This window comes from Bufo gargarizans, chromosome 3 (assembly GCF_014858855.1).
Source record: "Bufo gargarizans isolate SCDJY-AF-19 chromosome 3, ASM1485885v1, whole genome shotgun sequence".
Lineage (NCBI taxonomy): Eukaryota > Metazoa > Chordata > Amphibia > Anura > Bufonidae > Bufo > Bufo gargarizans.
The window spans coordinates 281,385,780-281,405,891 of NC_058082.1; the positions used below are offsets into that span (position 1 = coordinate 281,385,780).

At 45.2% G+C, this 20,112-nt stretch overlaps 1 protein-coding gene across 1 annotated transcript in view; it reads left to right on the forward strand.

Moving 5' to 3' along the window:
- The first annotated feature begins 3,249 nt into the window (after positions 1 to 3,249).
- The window catches only part of SYAP1 (synapse associated protein 1), a 34,131-nt gene continuing 17,268 nt past the window's right edge, over positions 3,250 to 20,112 (forward strand). Inside the window, exons 1-5 of the mRNA XM_044286026.1 lie at positions 3,250 to 3,597; positions 9,967 to 10,085; positions 11,386 to 11,452; positions 13,310 to 13,383; positions 15,073 to 15,212. Coding sequence (XP_044141961.1) covers positions 3,399 to 3,597; positions 9,967 to 10,085; positions 11,386 to 11,452; positions 13,310 to 13,383; positions 15,073 to 15,212 — 599 coding nt within the window. The 5' untranslated portion in view covers positions 3,250 to 3,398. The remainder of the gene's footprint in view (positions 3,598 to 9,966; positions 10,086 to 11,385; positions 11,453 to 13,309; positions 13,384 to 15,072; positions 15,213 to 20,112) is intronic.

Sequence of the window (20,112 nt, forward strand, 5' to 3'; positions counted from 1 at the left end):
GCACATAGAAAAAAGTAAGTGACATCACATGTCATCAGTATACTGATAGCGGGCAAATATAGCGCCCACTCGCAACAGCTGCAAATTACCGCAACCGCCAATAATACTGATCGTGGTAATTAAAGCCTTTAGATGCCGTGATCAAGTCAGATCACGGCATCTAAAGTGTCACAAACCCGGAAGCTCGCACTTCTGGGCTTGTTAAGCCTCATGCACACATCCGTGGAACACGGACCATGAGATGCCGGCCTGGATTCCTGCTGAGTGCAGGAGCGCACGGCGTCATTGGTTGCTATGACGCTGTGCGCTTCATGTTGCTGCTGCTGAAGGGGCTGAGGGCATTTATGCTGCAATTTTATTGTTACTTCTAACTACATTGTATGCCATAATTAATGGTGGCATTAGAAAGTACAACTTGTTCTGCAAAAAAAATATTAGCCCTCATACAGCTATATGAATGGAAATATAAAAAAGTTATGGATCAAGGAAGATAGGGAAGAAAAATGAAAAAACCTCTGGTATCCTAAGGGTTAAATAGATAATCTATAGTCGGAAAATGTAAAAAAAATAAAAAAAAAACTGATTAGATCAGCTCACCAATCCAGACAACTATAGGGTGCGATGCATGATACAACAGGGCTGGCTCCCAGAAACAAATGCGTCCAAATAGAAAAGGTTAAAGGGGTTCTCCGGGAATAAAGAAAATGAAAATACTTAAATATTACTTTATTATAAATATATTCTGAATTACCTTTCATTAGTTATAATTAGGGATGAACCAATCGACTTCAGATGAAACATCCAAAGCCATTCGCATAAAACATCGTTCTAAAACTGTACGGAGCAGGAGTTATTGCTCCTAGTATTAGAATGTATTGGCTCTGATGAGCTGAAGTTATTGCTTGGCGAAGTCTAGAGAGACTTTGCGCAATAACTTCATAAATTAATTTGTACTGTAAAAAAACATTTCCCGAACTCTGGTTCGGTTCCAAGGTACCGCTATGTACATTATCCCTGTCCTGTGACATCACTGTGTACATTATACCTGTACTGTGACATCATTGTGTGTAGTATCCCTGTACTGTGACATCACTGTGTACATTATACCTGTACTGTGACATCACTGTGTACATTATACCTGTACTGTGACATCATTATGTGTAGTATTCCTGCACTGTGACATCACTGTGTACATTATACCTGTACTGTGACATCATTATGTGTAGTATCCCTGTCCTGTGACATCACTGTGTACATTATACCTGTACTGTGACATCATTGTGTGTAGTATCCCTGTACTGTGACATCACTGTGTACATTATACCTGTACTGTGACATCATTGTGTGTAGTATCCCTGTCCTGTGACATCACTGTGTACATTATACCTGTACTGTGACATCATTGTGTGTAGTATCCCTGTCCTGTGACATCACTGTGTACATTATACCTGTACTGTGACATCATTGTGTGTAGTATCCCTGTACTGTGACATCATTGTGTGTAGTATCCCTGTACTGTGACATGACTGTGCACATTATACCTGTCCTGTGACATCACTGTGTACATTATACCTGTACTGTGACATCATTATGTGTAGTATCCCTGCACTGTGTACATTATACCTGTACTGTGACATCATTGTGTGTAGTATCCCTGTACTGTGACATCATTATGTGTAGTATCCCTGTACTGTGACATGACTGTGCACATTATACCTGTCCTGTGACATCACTGTGTACATTATACCTGTACTGTGACATCATTATGTGTAGTATCCCTGCACTGTGACATCACTGTGTACATTATACCTGTACTGTGACATCATTATGTGTAGTATTCGTGCACTGTGACAGCATTGTGTGTAGTATCCCTGTAATGTGACATCACTATGTGTAGTATTCCTGCACTGTGACATCACTGTGTACATTATACCTGTACTGTGACATCACTGTGTACATTATACCTGTACTGTGACATCACTGTGTACATTATACCTGTACTGTGACATCGTTATGTGTAGTATCCCTGCACTGTGACATCATTATGTGTAGTATTCCTGTACTGTGACATTACTGTGTACATTATACCTGTACTGTGACATTACTGTGTACATTATACCTGTACTGTGACATCATTATGTGTAGTATCCCTGCACTGTGACATCATTATGTGTAGTATTCCTGTACTGTGACATTACTGTGTACATTATACCTGTACTGTGACATTACTGTGTACATTATACCTGTACTGTGACATCATTATGTGTAGTATCCCTGCACTTTCACTTTATTGTGTACCTTAGCTCTGTCGATTTGTTAGGCTAATCATGTGTTTCTGAAACATATTATCGAAAGTACTCATGGTGGAAACGAGCCCTATTCCAAGTTTTGCTATGGGGCCCCCTGCTGTGGCATGTCCAACTCTCAACTGTCTTTGCCTCCTGAGGATGGTAAAGCAGAGAGCTGTCAGGTCCCTGCTCCACTATTACCCCAATCTGGTAACTTCATTGCTCCTGCAGGGCTGAAAAGGGCCCCATGCACACGAGTCGGATGTGGACTCATTCACTTCAGTGGGGCCGCAAAAGATAGAGACAACACACTGTGTGCCGTCCGCGTCTGTATGTTCGTTCTGCGTCCCCACAAAAAAAACAGAACATATCCTATACTTGTCCGTTTTTCGGTGAAGGATAGGACTGTTCTACAGACGGCGGGATGTTCTTTTCTGCAAAATGTGGAAAGCACATGGCTGGTATCCGTGTTTTACGTATCTGCCGTGGGCATGAGCGCTAAGAGGGATTCAGGGCAAAGGAATGATGATCATTAAAGAGGCAGAGATACTATGTGGGGGCACTAAGGGGACATTGGGTGTGGCTTAGTGTCAAAAAAACTTGCTGGGGCGTGCCCTGCCTAGTAAGAGGAAAGGTTAATTGCATTATTAATAACAGAGTGAATGTGACCATAGCCCAGAAAGAGAATAAAACATACAAAGTTATCATTGTTTGCCTTCACATTTGTATGTGTGAAAGCCATTTTTCCAGTTATAGCCGCCTCCTGCCACCCATCAATGTCAAATCTCTCCATTACAAGTCAGACTTTTGCGCAAGCGCAGAACACAGCGCTGTAGGGCATCGCGCATGCGACTGCAGGAGGGCGGTGTGGGGGCGTGGTTAGGCATGAAGTCTAATCATTGGATGGACAGAGCTGGTCCGTGGGACGGCTGGGACAATGTCACGTGAGTGCAGCAACTGTCGCCATTGGTGGGACCCGCTGTTGGTGACGTAGACGGTAGAAACGAGGAAGTTTTGACGGTCTAAACGGAAAAACAACAACAACAACGTCGCCGTCGGTAACTGCCTAGTGTCAGCGCCGGAGGGACGTCACCGGACTCCGAGGGCAGCATGTTTCGTAGTCTGGGCACATGGCTGGGCTTGGACCCCGAGTCAGACTCACAGTCTCCGGGGGAGAAGAGTCAGCAGACACCGAGCACAGAGGAAGAGGGATCCGCAGCTACCGAGCAGGGGGAGCGCGAAGAACCTGGCGAGACGTCACCTGAGGAGACGGATGATGTGCTGCTCAGACAGGCCAAGGGCTTAGGCAGTGAGTGCACACCGTGCGGTATCTGACGCGTTCACACACAGGTTATAGCTATACAGTCTGACATCCAGTGTACCATCCATCAACCAGCAGTGATGCCCTCTGGTTGGATCTCAGCAGATCAGCGCCATGTGGGGGAAGCAGGTCATCTCCATATATGTATTGGTGTGAGGGATGGACCTCCAGGACCCTGCCAGTCCACAGAGGCAGGGTCTTCTCCACCCGACCACTGTGCAGTCATATAATCAGGAGCTCCTAGATTAGTGGCGGTCCAGGTCATCAATATCTGGTCGGTGGGGGTCCAGGTCATCAATATCTGATCGGTGGGGTCCAGGTCATCAATATCTGGTTGGTGGGGGTCCAGGTCATCAATATCTGGTTGGTGGGGGTCCAGGTCATCAATATCTGGTCGGTGGGGGTCCAGGTCATCAATATCTGGTCGGTGGGGGTCCAGGTCATCAATATCTGGTCGGTGGGGGTCCAGGTCATCAATATCTGGTCGGTGAGGGTCTGACTCCTTGAACCCCACCAGTCATCAGATGAAGAGACTGAGGTGTTCATGCGAGCACTGCGTCTTCTATATTGTTGGGGCTCGTTCACACGAACGTTTTTTGCATTCCGTATACGGAACTGTTTATTTCAATGGTTCTGCAAAAAAACTGAATGTCCTCCATATGCATTCCATTTCCGTTCAAAGATAGAACATGTCTTATTATTGCCCGTAAATCACATTCTGTGGCTCCATTCAACTCAATGGGTCCGCAAAAAAAAAAAAAAACAGCACATATGGAATGTCTTCCGCATCCATTCCGTTTTTGCGGAACCATCTATTGAAAATTTCATGCCCAGCCCAATTTTTTCTATGTTATTACTGTATATGCCATACTGAAAAACGGAATCAAACCGTAAACACTACTGAAACAAAAAACGGATCCGTTAAAAACTGCCTGCAAAATACTGAAAAAGCCATACAGTCGTGTGAAGAAGCCCTTGGAATGAAAACACCCCCTTTGTTAGCCTGTAGGGATAAAAACGGTCAATACCTGCGTTCTGTTACACAGCATAAACAGTAACAAAAACGGCAACTTTGTAAAATCCCCACCTGCGGAATTTGTTGTAGAAAGTAGGGTTGTTGCGGGTATCGAAATTTCGATACCCAATCGATACTTTTGTCCAGGTATTGATACGATACCGGGATTTCCATTTTTTTTCTATACTGGCCTTCTGCGCAGTCTAGTATCTCTGAACTTGAGTGCGCTGCTGTAGGCGCGCTCATGTTCCCTAAGCAGCACAGGGGAGAAGAAAGCAGTCTCTCCCTCCCCCTGTGCCGCTGCCACCAATGGGGAGAGAGGGGCGGAGGAGGGGCGGGCGCACTGCGCCACCAATTATAGCACTTTTCCTACACAGAGCAGCGCGGAGATGTCCTAGCACTCACCATTATTTCCGTTCGCCCGCCGTGTCCCATTACGGTCTCCTCTCCTGTTCCATATGCTAATTACTATCGGAGCAATGGGGAGGAGACATCAGCTTTTCTAGTGGGTGTTCCTTCTCCCTGCGCTGCGATTGGACAGCGCTACAGCCATGGAGAAGGAACGCCCACTAGAGAAGCTGATGTCTCCTCCCCATTGCGCCAATAGTAATTAGCATATGGAACAGGAGAGGAGACCGTAATGGGGCACGGCGGGTGAACGGAGCGGCGCCCAGGAATAATGGTGAGTGCAGGGACATCCATTGGCTCCACTCTATGTAGCCTAATACTTGAAGACTACTTTATGGGTCTAGACTTTAAAACATAATACAGGAGGCGGGTGCTGGCAGTAGAATCGCATTGCCGGCACCCTGCCCCTGACAGGGAGCTGCGATCAGCGGCAGTTAACCCCTCAGGTGCGGCACCTGAGGGGTTAACTGCCGCTGATCTGCCAGTACCCGCCTACTGTATTAAGGGGTAATTATCATTGGTGGCGCAGTGCGTGCCCTCAACCCCCCACCCAGTATTAATCATTTGTGGCAGTGGCCACAGGGTCCCCCCCCCCCCACAAATCATTGGTGGCAGTGGGCAGTGTGCCCCCCCTCCCCAGTATTGATCATTGGTGGCAGGGGCCCCCTTCCCCCCCACATCATTGGTGGCAGCAGCAGTTTCGATCGGAGTCCCAGCAGTGTAATGCTTGGGGCTCCGATCGGTTACCATGGCAGCCAGGACGCTACTGAAGTCCTGGCTGCCATGGTATGTCAGTGAGCAGCATTATACTCACGTGCGCCGTGGCCGCCGGGTGCTCCTTATTCTGTCTGTGCGGCACATTGCTAATGCTTATAGCATTAGCAATGCGCCGCACAGACCTATGAGAATAAGGAGCGCCCGGCCGCCACGGAACACGTGAGTATAATGCTGCTCACTGACATACCATGGCAGCCAGGACTTCAGTAGCGTCTTGGCTGCCATGGTAACCGATCGGAGCGCCAGCATTACACTGCTGGGACTCTGATCGGAACTGCCGCTCCGTGGTCATATTGCAGTCCGGCGATATGCGCAAAATCCATATCGTGGCACAAATTTATATCGCATATCGCCTATACCGCCCAGCCCTAGTATGAATCACCCCCTTTCCCAATTTCACATATAAAATGTATAAACAATAAATAAACATATTACATATCGCCACGTCAGAAAAGTCCAAACTCTTAAAATATTTAAAAAATCGATGCAGTGAACGCCGAAACAGAAAAAATAAATAAAAACTGCGCGATTCGCCATTTTTTAAAATGCGAAATGCACGTGGCTTTTTTGGTTTATTTTTTCGCATTGTATCGAGTATCGCAATACTTTTTTTTTATGGTATCGAAACCGAATAAAAAATTTGATATCGCAGCAACTCTAGTAGAAAGTTCTGCCACTTGTGGGGGCACCCTAACACTGTATGTCGGTTGCATGGTGCAGTGTAATTAGTGTGCCTCAATTACCAGTGTTGAGCTGGCACAGGCTCTTTAAGGTTACAGCCACATGGCATGTGTACGCTGCAGCAGATTTCCATGTGTTTCACAGGCGCAGCAATGTGGATGTCAGGCCATAAAGGTCTATGGTAGCCAAAGTTTTTTTCTGTACAGTGGTATTGCCTTTTTTTCTGTCACACTTTGACATTTATCATTAAAGGGGTTGAAGCTTCTTGGCGGCAGACTGCAGTTAGACTGATAAAATCATTTAAAAAATGAAGCTGTCCTTCCCGAGCCACCTTTAATCCCAGCGCTGCCCTGTGTCCTCAGAGCCAGGCTGCAGTGGTGATATCCTGTATATCCCTGCTGTGGGGCATTACATACCCCCCTCCAGTCCTCACTCTGTATACATTACATACCCCCCTCCAGTCCTCACTCTGTATACATTACATACCCTCCTCCAGTCCTCACTCTGTATACATTATATACCCTCCCTTCAGTCCTCACTCTGTATACATGATATACCCCCCTCCAGTCCTCACTCTGTATACATTACATACCCCCCTCCAGTCCTCACTCTGTATACATTACATACCCTCCTCCAGTCCTCACTCTGTATACATTATATACCCTCCCTTCAGTCCTCACTCTGTATACATTATATACCCCCCTCCAGTCCTCACTCTGTATACATTACATACCCCCCTCCAGTCCTCACTCTGTATACATTACATACCCTCCTCCAGTCCTCACTCTGTATACATTACATACCCTCCCTTCAGTCCTCACTCTGTATACATTATATACCCTCCCTTCAGTCCTCACTCTGTATACATGATATACCCTCCCTTCAGTCCTCACTCTGTATACATGATATACCCTCCCTTCAGTCCTCACTCTGTATACATGATATACCCTCCCTTCAGTCCTCACTCTGTATACATGATATACCCTCCCTTCAGTTCTCACTCTGTATACATGATATACCCTCCCTTCAGTCCTCACTCTGTATACATGATATACCCTCCCTTCAGTCCTCACTCTGTATACATGATATACCCTCCCTTCAGTCCTCACTCTGTATACATGATATACCCTCCCTTCAGTCCTCACTCTGTATACATGATATACCCTCCCTTCAGTCCTCACTCTGTATACATGATATACCCTCCCTTCAGTCCTCACTCTGTATACATGATATACCCTCCCTTCAGTCCTCACTCTGTATACATGATATACCCTCCCTTCAGTCCTCACTCTGTATACATGATATACCCTCCCTTCAGTCCTCACTCTGTATACATGATATACCCTCCCTTCAGTCCTCACTCTGTATACATGATATACCCTCCCTTCAGTCCTCACTCTGTATACATGATATACCCTCCCTTCAGTCCTCACTCTGTATACATGATATACCCTCCCTTCAGTCCTCACTCTGTATACATGATATACCCTCCCTTCAGTCCTCACTCTGTATACATGATATACCCTCCCTTCAGTCCTCACTCTGTATACATGATATACCCTCCCTTCAGTCCTCACTCTGTATACATGATATACCCTCCCTTCAGTCCTCACTCTGTATACATGATATACCCTCCCTTCAGTCCTCACTCTGTATACATGATATACCCTCCCTTCAGTCCTCACTCTGTATACATGATATACCCTCCCTTCAGTCCTCACTCTGTATACATGATATACCCTCCCTTCAGTCCTCACTCTGTATACATGATATACCCTCCCTTCAGTCCTCACTCTGTATACATGATATACCCTCCCTTCAGTCCTCACTCTGTATACATGATATACCCTCCCTTCAGTCCTCACTCTGTATACATGATATACCCTCCCTTCAGTCCTCACTCTGTATACATGATATACCCTCCCTTCAGTCCTCACTCTGTATACATGATATACCCTCCCTTCAGTCCTCACTCTGTATACATGATATACCCTCCCTTCAGTCCTCACTCTGTATACATGATATACCCTCCCTTCAGTCCTCACTCTGTATACATGATATACCCTCCCTTCAGTCCTCACTCTGTATACATGATATACCCTCCCTTCAGTCCTCACTCTGTATACATGATATACCCTCCCTTCAGTCCTCACTCTGTATACATGATATACCCTCCCTTCAGTCCTCACTCTGTATACATTATATACCCTCCCTTCAGTCCTCTCTCTGTATACATTACATACCCCTCCCCTCCAGTCCTCACTCTGTATACATTACATACCCCCCTCCAGTCCTCCCTCTAAGTACAGTAGATATACTGATGCCCTGGTCGGCAGCCATGTGAAGTCCTGGATTGAACCATCTTGCTCAGGGTACTGCAGTATGCTGTCTGTACCCCTCGGCCCTTACATCCGCTCTATCTACTGACCAAACTGTAGCCCCCCTCCTCCCCCAAGTGGCCGTTACATCGGGAACTCTGCTACATCCAGTGCCAGCTCTCATTGTGATCTGGAGCGCTGTTTCAGCACAGGCTGCTCTCTGCAGCCCGCGCCTGGATAATAGCGCAGGCGGCTGGGACTGCACAGGATGTGTTGATTCGGCGCTCCAGGTGAGAAAATCTATGTCACGATATTTAATAAAACGGACATTGTCTGGCTGCAAGAAGCAAATTAATAGAATTCATTTGATTAATCACGTGACCCTACTCTGCAGCCAACCACTTACTGCAGCGTTGTATGGCATCAGATCTTTAGGGCCAGTGATAGGCTGCAGCGGTATATAGGACGTCACTGCTGCAGCCAACACAATTCATCATGGCTGCATCCCAGAGAAGAGGACAGATCACTGGTGCTGGATCAGACGGAGCTTGGGAAGGTGATTTTAAGTTTTATTTTTATTATTTTTATTATTATCACCCTCTCAAACAACTACTTTAATAACAAAGTAGTAATTGTCACTTCCTGTAAAAAAGCGATTTCCTCCACATTCTGGAGAGAAGTGATCGCAAATGCCATCACTCGTCCCCGTACAAACTCGTTTGCCAGCAGCAGAGGCTGTTTACCCAGCACAATCTGCTGCCGGAAAACAAGGATTTAGGTGCCCACACAGACACTTCAATTACCCGACGAATGAGTGCTGTTAATCGACACCACCTTTACACCACACGATAATCGCTAACCTGCGTTCCTATGGACACTCATTAGCGATTATCTGGCAGATTCTTGGCATATGTAAAGGGCCCTATACAAAATCTCGCGGTCTGTTTGCCCTGTGCCTGTGTTTGAAGAGGTTTACAGCAGTGATAACAGTCGGACCATCTGTCATGTATTTTCCATGAATGCAGAAAAAAATAATAATCTGATAAATGTCGTGTCCACAGTTGCATCACAGAAGGAACAGATGAGCACCTCCCAATCCAGAAATGTCCACCCTGCAGGTTTCTCCTGTGTATGTAAATAATTTTTCTTTTGTCCCAGATTATCTCTTTAACATGGCTTCAGTCGCAACGAAAAAGATCTCCGAATCGGTTACTGAAACTGCTCACACCATCAAGAAGTCTGTTGAAGATGGAAAAATTGATGGCATCATTGACAAGGTTTGATGGGTATAATTTCTGGCATGTTTGAAGAGCACCTGTCACCACCCAACAAAGGGTGAAGCCCCATATGACCTTTTCCTCTGGTTCTTTTCCCCAGGAGTTGTCACATTCCTGAACTATTACCGCTGTTATTTTTAGTGCCCAGTATGCAAATTGGGTGATTGGTATGCTGAAAGGTGAATAAATTGACAACGGGGCGGTCCTAGCTGCTGATTGTTAACTTTCTGTGCTTTAACACTGTCCAATGAGAGAGAACAGTGTCGGATCCCTCTAAATCTCTGATCTCGCATGATCTTGCCCTTCTCTCTATAGACAGCAGTTCTTTGATCTTCGGCATTTCCTCTACTCATTGGGGGAGATTAATCAATCTGGTGTAAAGTAGAACTGGCTTAGTTGCCCATAGCAACCAATCAGATTCCACCTTTCATTTTTCACTGCTCCTTTGGAAAATGAAAGGTGGAATCTAATTGGTTGCTATGGGCAACTAAGCCAGTTCTACTTTACACCAGTTTGGTAAATCTCCCCCATTGTGTTTCTCCTGTTACTATAATGTCTCCTGCTGCTGGTCACTTGTGATGAGAAGAGAGCAAGATCACATGGTATCATGAAGATGTTGCAGGATCTTGCTATTAAGCTGCTCTAAACCTGTCTTTTCTCACTGTATAGTGTCAGAGCAGGGAAAGTTCCCACCCAGCTAACTGCAGGCTCCTGGAGCCACAATTCTGCCCCATCTATTAGGATGCCAGTAGTCTGTGGAGAAGACAGGGACAGTAAAAAACAGTCCCTGCTGTCACTGAGGGCCGTGTCTTGCAGTGTCAACCACCCAGATGCTTAAAATCTATAGGCGGTTGGTGAATAAACTTGCTTAAAAGGTTCTACTTCAGTGTTGTGGCCCATTCATTCACATGGTGAGTCTTACTGCAGGATTTTGGCGCCGAAATACCTCCCGAAAACCCACCTGTCGGCCACGTCCTTTCTGCCCCCATGCATCTCACTGGGAGGCAGCATCGAGGATAGTGGTGCCATTACAAAGTACAACTTGTCCCCCCCCCCGTCCCCCCCCCCCAAAAAAAAACAAAAAAAAAAACAAGCCCTCATATGGCTGTGTGAACGGTAAAATTAAAAAGTTATGGCACCCGGAAGGCAGGGAGTAAAAAAACGAGAGTACAAAAATGGAAAATGGCTCAGTCCTTAAGGGGTTAATTATCTGAAAATCTGCAGCTGACTGTAAAAGCTGTTACTTTGCTCAAACCCCCTTCAGAAAACAGCTGATTGGAATTTATGACTCTATTAACAGACCATCATCGGTGACTTCCAGAAAGAACAGGAAAAGTTTGTACAGGAGAAGACAAATAAAAAGACAGGTATGTTGTGTTACCGTGTACCCGTCCATGGCGCACGCCAGCTTTTATGTGGCAGATCTCCATGCCTTGCCTTGTACTGAATGGCACATTGCCACGTCCATCCTGTTCTCCCTGTCTGATTCTGTTTGTGGATCCTGTTTAGACACGGTACTATTTTACTGTTTGCATGATTTTTATGTTCCCCTTTTGGTGGACCTACCAAGGGCTCTGTGCCAGGCGCAGCCTTTTGTGCTGTGGCATTAGAAGAATTTTGATATCTCTGACTTTTAGTGTAACCAGACTGTCAATTACTTTGTAATTCCTCTTGCGCCGTTCTATGGAAACGGTAGGTGTAAAGAGCACACCAAACGCTTCAAATAACTTCTTTATTAACTTCTACTTTTCTTCATATATAACACTGCCGTCTCTGCAGCAGATAGTCCATGTACAAAACACGTGTTGTACAGATATCACAAAATAGCATTATGCCGTTAGCAGTAACTATTGGCAGATGGGTTGAGTATGATCTGGTATGGTTGTATGCAGTTTGGATTGCAAAATGTTTGTATGGTATTTGTAGTAGTTCACAGTTTGCAACTGTAGCTTGCAATTGAATTTGTATTGTTGCAATTGGTGGAACTGTAAGTAAACACATATATATATCTAGTACAGTATACAGTTCTAAACACAATATGAACATTATATAACTTGTTTTAAAGGGAACCTGTCACTGAGATGGGTCCTTTTAATACTGCTTTTAGAGAAATCTTTTTTATTTTATTTTTATTCTGGGTGAATTGTACAAAAAATTTAAAATAGGTCAATTCAAATTGTAGTTCTTTATTCTTTACATTTAAAAAATGACCCTAAAACAAGGTAATACAATTGGTTTTGCTTTGGTTGTTTGGATACTTCATTTGTATATTCCCAGGGAACAGGGAAACTATGGTGATAGAATTTTATTTTTTAAGAGATGGAAAATAAGAGGAAAAAAAAATGGACCCCAAAATCAGATCAGCGCCCCCCCCCCATGTTAATCAGACCTCAGATCACACACCCCAAAGTTAATCAGAGCTAAGATCAAGTCCCCATTGCTCATCAGATCGGACACGCTCTTCCTGCTTACGATCACTACGTCCTGACTCTGTACGCAGTCAGGACACAGCAGAGTGCGGCGATGGCAGAAGACCAGGGAGCGGTGAGTAAACCCAGCACCAGGAGCGCTATATTCACTGCACCCCGGTTCTACTGTGTACCAATGAGCGCTTCTATAATGGAAACACTCCCTAATATTCGCCCCATAAGAAGCACTGTCATTTCCAACCCCACTTATTTGGGGGGGCGGTGGGAGTGTGTCCTGTAAAGCAAAACATATGGTAACTTATTTTCACATCATGTCCCCCAAGAGATCATAAAAGGTCTCTTTCGGAGACATTCAGTCACAAGGTCTGTTAAAGCTCAACAGCTATGCCCCACTGAGGGGGGGGGGGGGCACACACCCAGAAATCATGTGATCGCTAGGTCCATTTTAGGCATTGCTGCTACATCTGTTCAATACACATTGAGCGCTCTGTAGATGTGTTCAGCCCTTTCTCCTGTTATACATGTGGAGATGTTTGGTAGGAGATGATACATAGAGTTCTATAGAAGTAGCTTTGTGCTACTTGTGGTTATGTGTGTAATTGTAAGTATTCCTTTAGAACTGCTGCACAACTTCTTTATTACTGGTCTTTTGGTTTAACATCTACACACAGCGTCAGACTTTTTAATGTGGAGGATGTTTTTGTCCTTGAATACATCTGGTGAGGCTGGTTCTTCAGGACTTCTGAATTGGTGGCACCTCCACCATGACTCCTTTTGTTTTGTTCTTTATAATAGAAGCTGCCGTTCCGCCTTGGGTTGGCTACAGTGAGGAAGAAACAATTCAACAGCAGATCCTGGCCTTGTCAGCAGTAAGAATTGTCTTTTATTTTTAAATACAATTTTTTTCTTCAGTAAATTTTTATTTTCTAATATATTTTAAGGTTACATTACTTTTAATTGTCTTTTAACTGTGGAGCTTCTCTCTTCTCACAGATTATACATACAAAGATAGGCTCTGTGCACACTCGATCTGAGCCCGATAATTGATGTATATGCCCACCAGAGCTTCCTTATGCTTAGGGCTTTCTCAAACAGAGGCAGAAAGTGCATCCTTTTGTTTTCCATTGGGCTTTTTGACCACGTATGCAAACCTAGTCTGGTGCACTTTCCTGTACAGAGGGCCATCGAAAAGAAAATAGTCTACTATGCAGTAAAATATCTATACATGATGATCTCTTAAAAAAAAAAAAAAAGCTAGAACCAGCTGTATACCTCATAGAGGTCTCCCCATTCTTTGCTCAAATTGCTCTGCTAGATTTATTTCAGACTGGCAGCTCAGGGAGCATGTCCTTTCTGCTGCAGCTCTCTCCCTATCACAACTCAGGAGAAGTGACTTTTCTCCTGCGCTCTCCCTGTAAATGTCACAGCTTCTTACAGTAGATCCTGCTGGTGACAGTTAAAATCTAGAACTGAGCATACGTGTCCAGCTCAGCGATGTTACTGAGGTGGACAGAGAAATAAGAAAGCAAACAAACAGCAGGTGGCACTATAAAGATACATTTTATTAACCCTTTCATGACCAGGCCTGAATGTCCAGGCAATTCTTCGTGATTTTGCACGTGGTGGTTTAGTGACCCTAACCTTTTTTTTTGTTTGACTACCAAAATTAATTTTTTAAATGTTTTTTTTACTTGAAACTTATGACACTTTTTATTAGCATGTTGTATTTATTTTATTTTTGTAATAGAGATTTTTCTTTTTTTTAGGTTTAATGTGGGAAAACCGCTAATTCTTATTAAAAAGATTTTTTTTTAATTATAGCTTTTTATTTCTTGAATATTAAAACTGACACAAAAGTTAATTATTGCAATCGGTTCCCTATTTTGTGAAGATCGTTTTGATATATAACACCCGGCGGTCGCGTGATCAATAGAGGAAGCGGCTTGGCCGATTCCTGCTCTCCCCCCTGCGCTCGTGCAGTTCTCTGTTGCCGGCACTGGAGAAGGCAAGAGCGGTATTAAACCACTCCTGTCCTCTCCTCAGGGTCCCTGCTTTATTCCCAGAGCTGATCAGTGCTGGGATTAAAGGGCTGCCAGACCATTTATATACGTGCTATCTGTACGGTGCAGATAGGACGTATATAGTCAGTGGGCAGTCGGAAATGGGTTAAATAACTCGGTGGCTATACTCATTTTTTAATTGCATGCAATTATAAAAGCATTCCGATACAGGCTGGTTTGAAAAAATGTTGAATATTTTTCATGAGATAAACCCTCAATTTTTTTTTAATTACCTAAATATATACGGTACTTACAGCGATCCATACATTGACTGGACAGTTCTGTTAGATATTATGTCTTTCTAGAGAGTTCCAGTTTGGAAACTTTTATATGCTTCAGTTCATACCTGTCCAATATTTTATCCTGCTAATTTAATAGAATCAATTTCTTTCCATGTGAGTAAGTTCTCCAGTCTGGTATGGTGAGGACTTTCTATGGGTGTGATTTATGTTCTGCAGTATTTGTATTATTACTGTGTGTTTTTACTTCATTTTCAAGGACAGAAGAAACTTCCTTAGAGACCCTCCTGCCGGTGTCCATTTTAATTTTGACTTTGAGCAGATGTACCCTGTTGCCCTTGTGATGCTTCAGGAAGACGAACTGCTGAATCGTATGAGATTTGATCTGGTTCCAAAACTGTGAGTGCTCTGGTGTGCGTAGTGTGTATGGAGACGTATTCACTCATAATTATCTGCATTAACAAAGTAACATAATCTTGGACTGCTGACAGCCATATTTCGAAATATTAGTTTTGTCAAGTTTTTCTGGGTTGATGTGAATGGACCAGACTGCTTGGCTGGATATTATTATATCCATTTCTGCTCTGGATAGGTTTCAGCCTCTGGATGCAAATAAGAATGTTTTAATCTACGGAATTAAAGCAGAGATTGGTAAAATGTTAAGGGACTGGGACACAGAGAGGCAAATTGGCTAAGACTGGTGTATTAAGGCACACGAAAATGTCTGTTAAAAATGGACACACTATTAGTTTGTCATGGCCATTTTTTTTTTTACCATTTGTACGTCTATTTTCTGGCCATCTGTCTGTTTTTAATGGCCGTTTTGCATCAGTTTTTCATGGCTGTTAAAAATGGCCATGAATTTTATTGGCTTTTTATTTATTTATTTTCTAATAAAGATCCCAATCCATGCAGTGCCCTCAGTACACCTGACGCCCCCCATAATTTCCACCTTTTTTAAATAATTTCCCCCATAGTGGCCTCAGCAGTAATAATGTTTTCCATAGTGACCCTCGGCAATAGTAATCTTCCCCATGGTGGCCCATATTATCCCCCATAGTGGCCTCTGTATTAATAATGTCCCCTATAGTGGCCCCCAGTGGTAATGTTTCGTATTTTTATTTTTTGCATTCTCACCTCATTCCCTTGGGCACGCAGAGGCAGTTGGTCCTCTTTAGATTTGAAAAGGAGGGATAACTATTTAATTGGTGGACCACTGACCACTGGGATCCCCCACCAATCCCAAAAATGGTGGTCCCTTTTCTCCATCCTAATGGTGCGGTATGGAACTAACCCGAGTATAGCGCTTGGATATATCTTGCAGTTCTGTAGAGAATGAATGGAGTGGACGTACACATGCTCGACCTGCTTTATTCAGATGGGGTATAGAGCCGCTGTGGATTGTCCCAGAAATCGGACCCCGAGATGGTTATCCACTGTCCTATTGATAGCAGATAACTTTTAAAAATGGCACAACTTGTCAGAGATTATTAAAGGGTCTCTGTCAGCTACTTTACACATATTGAACAGTCCTCATTGCACTGTGTGTGATATAAACAGTTCACATATCGTACATTTTTGTTTTGTTTATGCTAATGAGCTTGCAAGTGCCCAGGAGTATTTTCAATTTCTGTCAGTGCCCATTCCCTCCTGAACTAGTCGCTGTTAGCTACTCACCGTCTTGTTATAAGGCAGATTATTGTGTCCTCCTTACATCACTGTCTCACCTCCCTATAATCCCACGCTTGTGCTCGGGCCCAGGCATGCGCAATACATTACCCACTGCCGACATCTACATCAGCACCAGTAAACGCTGCATTCATAGTCCATTCATTGATGCAGCTGTCCACAGTGTGTAAGGTACTGTACATGCCTGGACCTGTCGGTGATGTGTGTAGGTGTGGAAACAGACGATTTAAAGGGCCTCCTCCCCCTTACCTATTCAGTCGTTGTTTCCTGTCCTCGGGATATGCGTGGAGGCCTCTCCTGGAGTGCCGGGAAAACTCTTGCTATGTCGCCCAGCCTTGCCTCCTTCTTGGGGGTCCTACCCCACGTTAATGTGGGAGGGCTGGAGCAGGGAACGGGTCCCCTGGGGACGCATGGTCTCCCTTTCCCGTTCCTGGGAGTAAGCCCTGCTTGCAGGCTTCCCCGGGCGCGTGCGGCAGTTCTCTGAGCAGGAACTATCGCGGGATCCGGCACGTGACGTCATCAGGCGAGATTCTCCTTGGGCAAGAGAATCTTGCGGGTGGGCGGAGCTTCTGGCGGCGCAGCGTTCAAATTCCAATGGAGGAATCAACAGACGCCCTCCTCGCTCTGCGCTGACAGCATGCTGGCCCCGGGAGACATGGACACCGCCAAAAAGCCTGTGGATCCCTCTGCCTCAGCCCTCAGGCCAGTAAGCCGCCTCCCAGAGGAGAGATATGGTTGCTACCTGCATCTTTTTTTCTTCTTATGGTCTCTGCTCACAGGGTGCTTGTAATGTTTCTTATCCACCACCGGTGATGGGTCTTGGCCTCCTTAAAGGTTTTTAGCTGGACCTATTAAGTGCAATCCCCCTTTTTGATTCTTTAGGCCAGAGAGACCTCTATCCCAAAACCGACTGGTGGAGACCTAACGCGCAAGAAAATTGTCATATGCAGAAAAACCCTCTCCTCTAAGTCTAAAAAAACACTGCGATCCATGATAAAAGAGGAAGTTAGTGCTGCCGTGGACTCAAGAATGGCTCTATCTCCAAGGCCATCTACCTCGCAAAGATCCCTGGCCTCAGATACGGCTTTTGACTTAGACGAAGGGGAACTGTTCTCCGAATCTAACTCCTCCTCCTCCTCCTCCTCCTCCTCTGATAAAGATGTTGATGGCTCAGGGAAACCTCTGTTTCCGCCAGAGGAGACGGATGGGCTCTTAAAGACTATTAGAGAAACTATGAATATTGAGGAGGTGAAGGAGCCACATTCTATACAGGATCAAATCTTCCAGGAGTTAGGAAAAAGAAAGAAGAGAACCTTTCCCATTCACAACAATATTAAAGCGCTTATTTCAAGAGAATGGAAGGATCCTGAGAAAAGATCAGCCATCACCAACTCCTTTAAACGTAAATACCCCTTCTCAGAGTCCGACTCAGGCTTATGGGATAAAACTCCTAAAGTGGATGCGCCGGTGACCCGAATCTCAAAGAGAACCTCTCTGCCCTTTGAGGATACCGGTCTCCTTAGGGACCCCATGGATAAAAAGTGTGAAAGCCTGTTCAAAAAATCGTGGGAAACGAACACGGCAATGTTATGGCCTGGTATAGCATCTACATGCACAGCAAGAACGCTTTCAGTTTGGCTAAACCAACTGGAAGACCATCTGGCAGCAGGTATGCCGCGAGAAGAAATCCTTGCTTCCTTGCCAACTCTGAAGAAAGCGTCCAATTTCCCGGCTGATGCCTCGGCGGACCTGGTCAGACTCTTCGCCAGATCGGCCGCACTGTCTAATGCCAACATGACGGCAATCTGGCTCCGAACATGGTCAGGAGATGTGAGCTCAAAAAAACGTTTATGTTGTATCCCATGTGAAGGTGACAGATTATTTGGCTCCACCCTTGACGACATCTTGTATAAGGCTGCGGATAAGAAAAAGGGTTTTCCAATGGAAAATCGCTACTTTTATCACAGGCGTTCCTTTCAAAATCAAAAAAGATCCAAAATGAACCCTAAGAAGAAGGAAGGGTCAAAGAGATGGCAGCCCTCTAAAGGGTAGAGGATTTCTTTTTAACCCCGAGAACTCCTCAAGTTTAAAGCAATGACGCCAGATGCCAAGTGGGGGGCAGACTAAGGCATTTCGCTTCCATCTAGGAAGATTTAGGAGCCTCTCTGTGGGTGGTAGACACCTTTTAAAACAATGCCTGAGGTTGGAGTTTCGTTCCTTTCCTCCAGACCGCTTCTTGGTCAACAAGAAGCTGCCTCAGAAAGAAAAACAGGCCTGTCTGTTATCTATTATTATCACGTTCCAATTTCCATCAACCATCAAAGGTTCCTCAGAATTGCTGTCTTCCTAAAAAATCTGCTTTTTCATTTCCAGTTTGCAGCCCTCCCATTCGGGCTCTCTTCAGCCCCAAGGGTATTCTCCAAAATAATAGCAGAAGTCACCAAGACCCTCCACCTAAGAGGGATTCAGATCGTACCATATCTCGATGATTTCCTGTTAGCTTCACCATCTGTGGAAGTCCTCCAGTCCCACCTGGCAGAAGTCCAGAAGTGTTTCACCACACAAGAACTCTACAGGCGTTCCTTCTATCTTCCTGGCACGGCACAGCTTCTGCCCTGGAAAAACAGGTGATCATTCCAAGGTCAGTAAAAAAAATCCTTAATGTGGTGGAGAATTCGGAAGCACCTTCAGACAGGGGTTTTCTGGCGGCAAGGGGAACAGATGATTGTGACTACGGATCCCCCCAGTACTGGCTGGGGGGGTCATTCAGACGGAAAAGTGGTCCAAGGCATCCGGGGAACAGATATGGAGCATGCCTCCTCCAATCTAAAAGAACTCTCGGCCATTTACAACGTTGTTGTCTCCCTTCACACTCCCTCATCGCCAAAAAGTATAAAAGTATTTTCGGACAAACGGGGGGGGGGGAGGGGACGACCAGGAGTCGCTCCCTATCGGCAGTAGCAGTAGCCACAAAGATCTTCTGCTGGGCAGAGAAAAACCTTACATCACTAACAGCTATACATGTCAGAGGGGAGGACAATACGTTGGCCGACTTCCTCAGTCGCCAAACCTTAAGAGAAGGGGAATGGTCCCTGAATCCTCATGTATTTAGTCAATTATGCCTCAGGTGGGGGACTCCGGAATTAGACCTGTTTGCCACAAGGGTCAACAAAACGGACCAGACCATTTTGCTCCCTCTCCAAGGGGGATCAACCACTGTGGGTAGATGTTCTGTCCTGGCCGTGGCCCAGATGTCTTCTTTATGCCTCCCCCCCCCCCCCCCCCTTCCTTTCAGTTTGATCCCCAAAGCTCTGATGAAGGTGGAGGAGGGGGCCAAGGTAATTTTCATAATTCCCTACTGGCCAAGAAGGTCATGGTTCCCCCTACTGCTCAGACTTTCCCCAGGAACCTTTTGGACTCTACCATTGACGCCGGATCTCCTACACCAGGGGCCAGTGCGTCATCAGAGTGTCAATCAACTAAGCCTGACGGTCTGGAGACTGAACGCTGGGCCCTAAAAAAAAAAAAAGGTCTCTCAGATGCGGCGATTACCACTCTCCTGCTCAGTCAGAAGCCCATTATGTCGAAGATCTACCTGAGGACCTGGAAT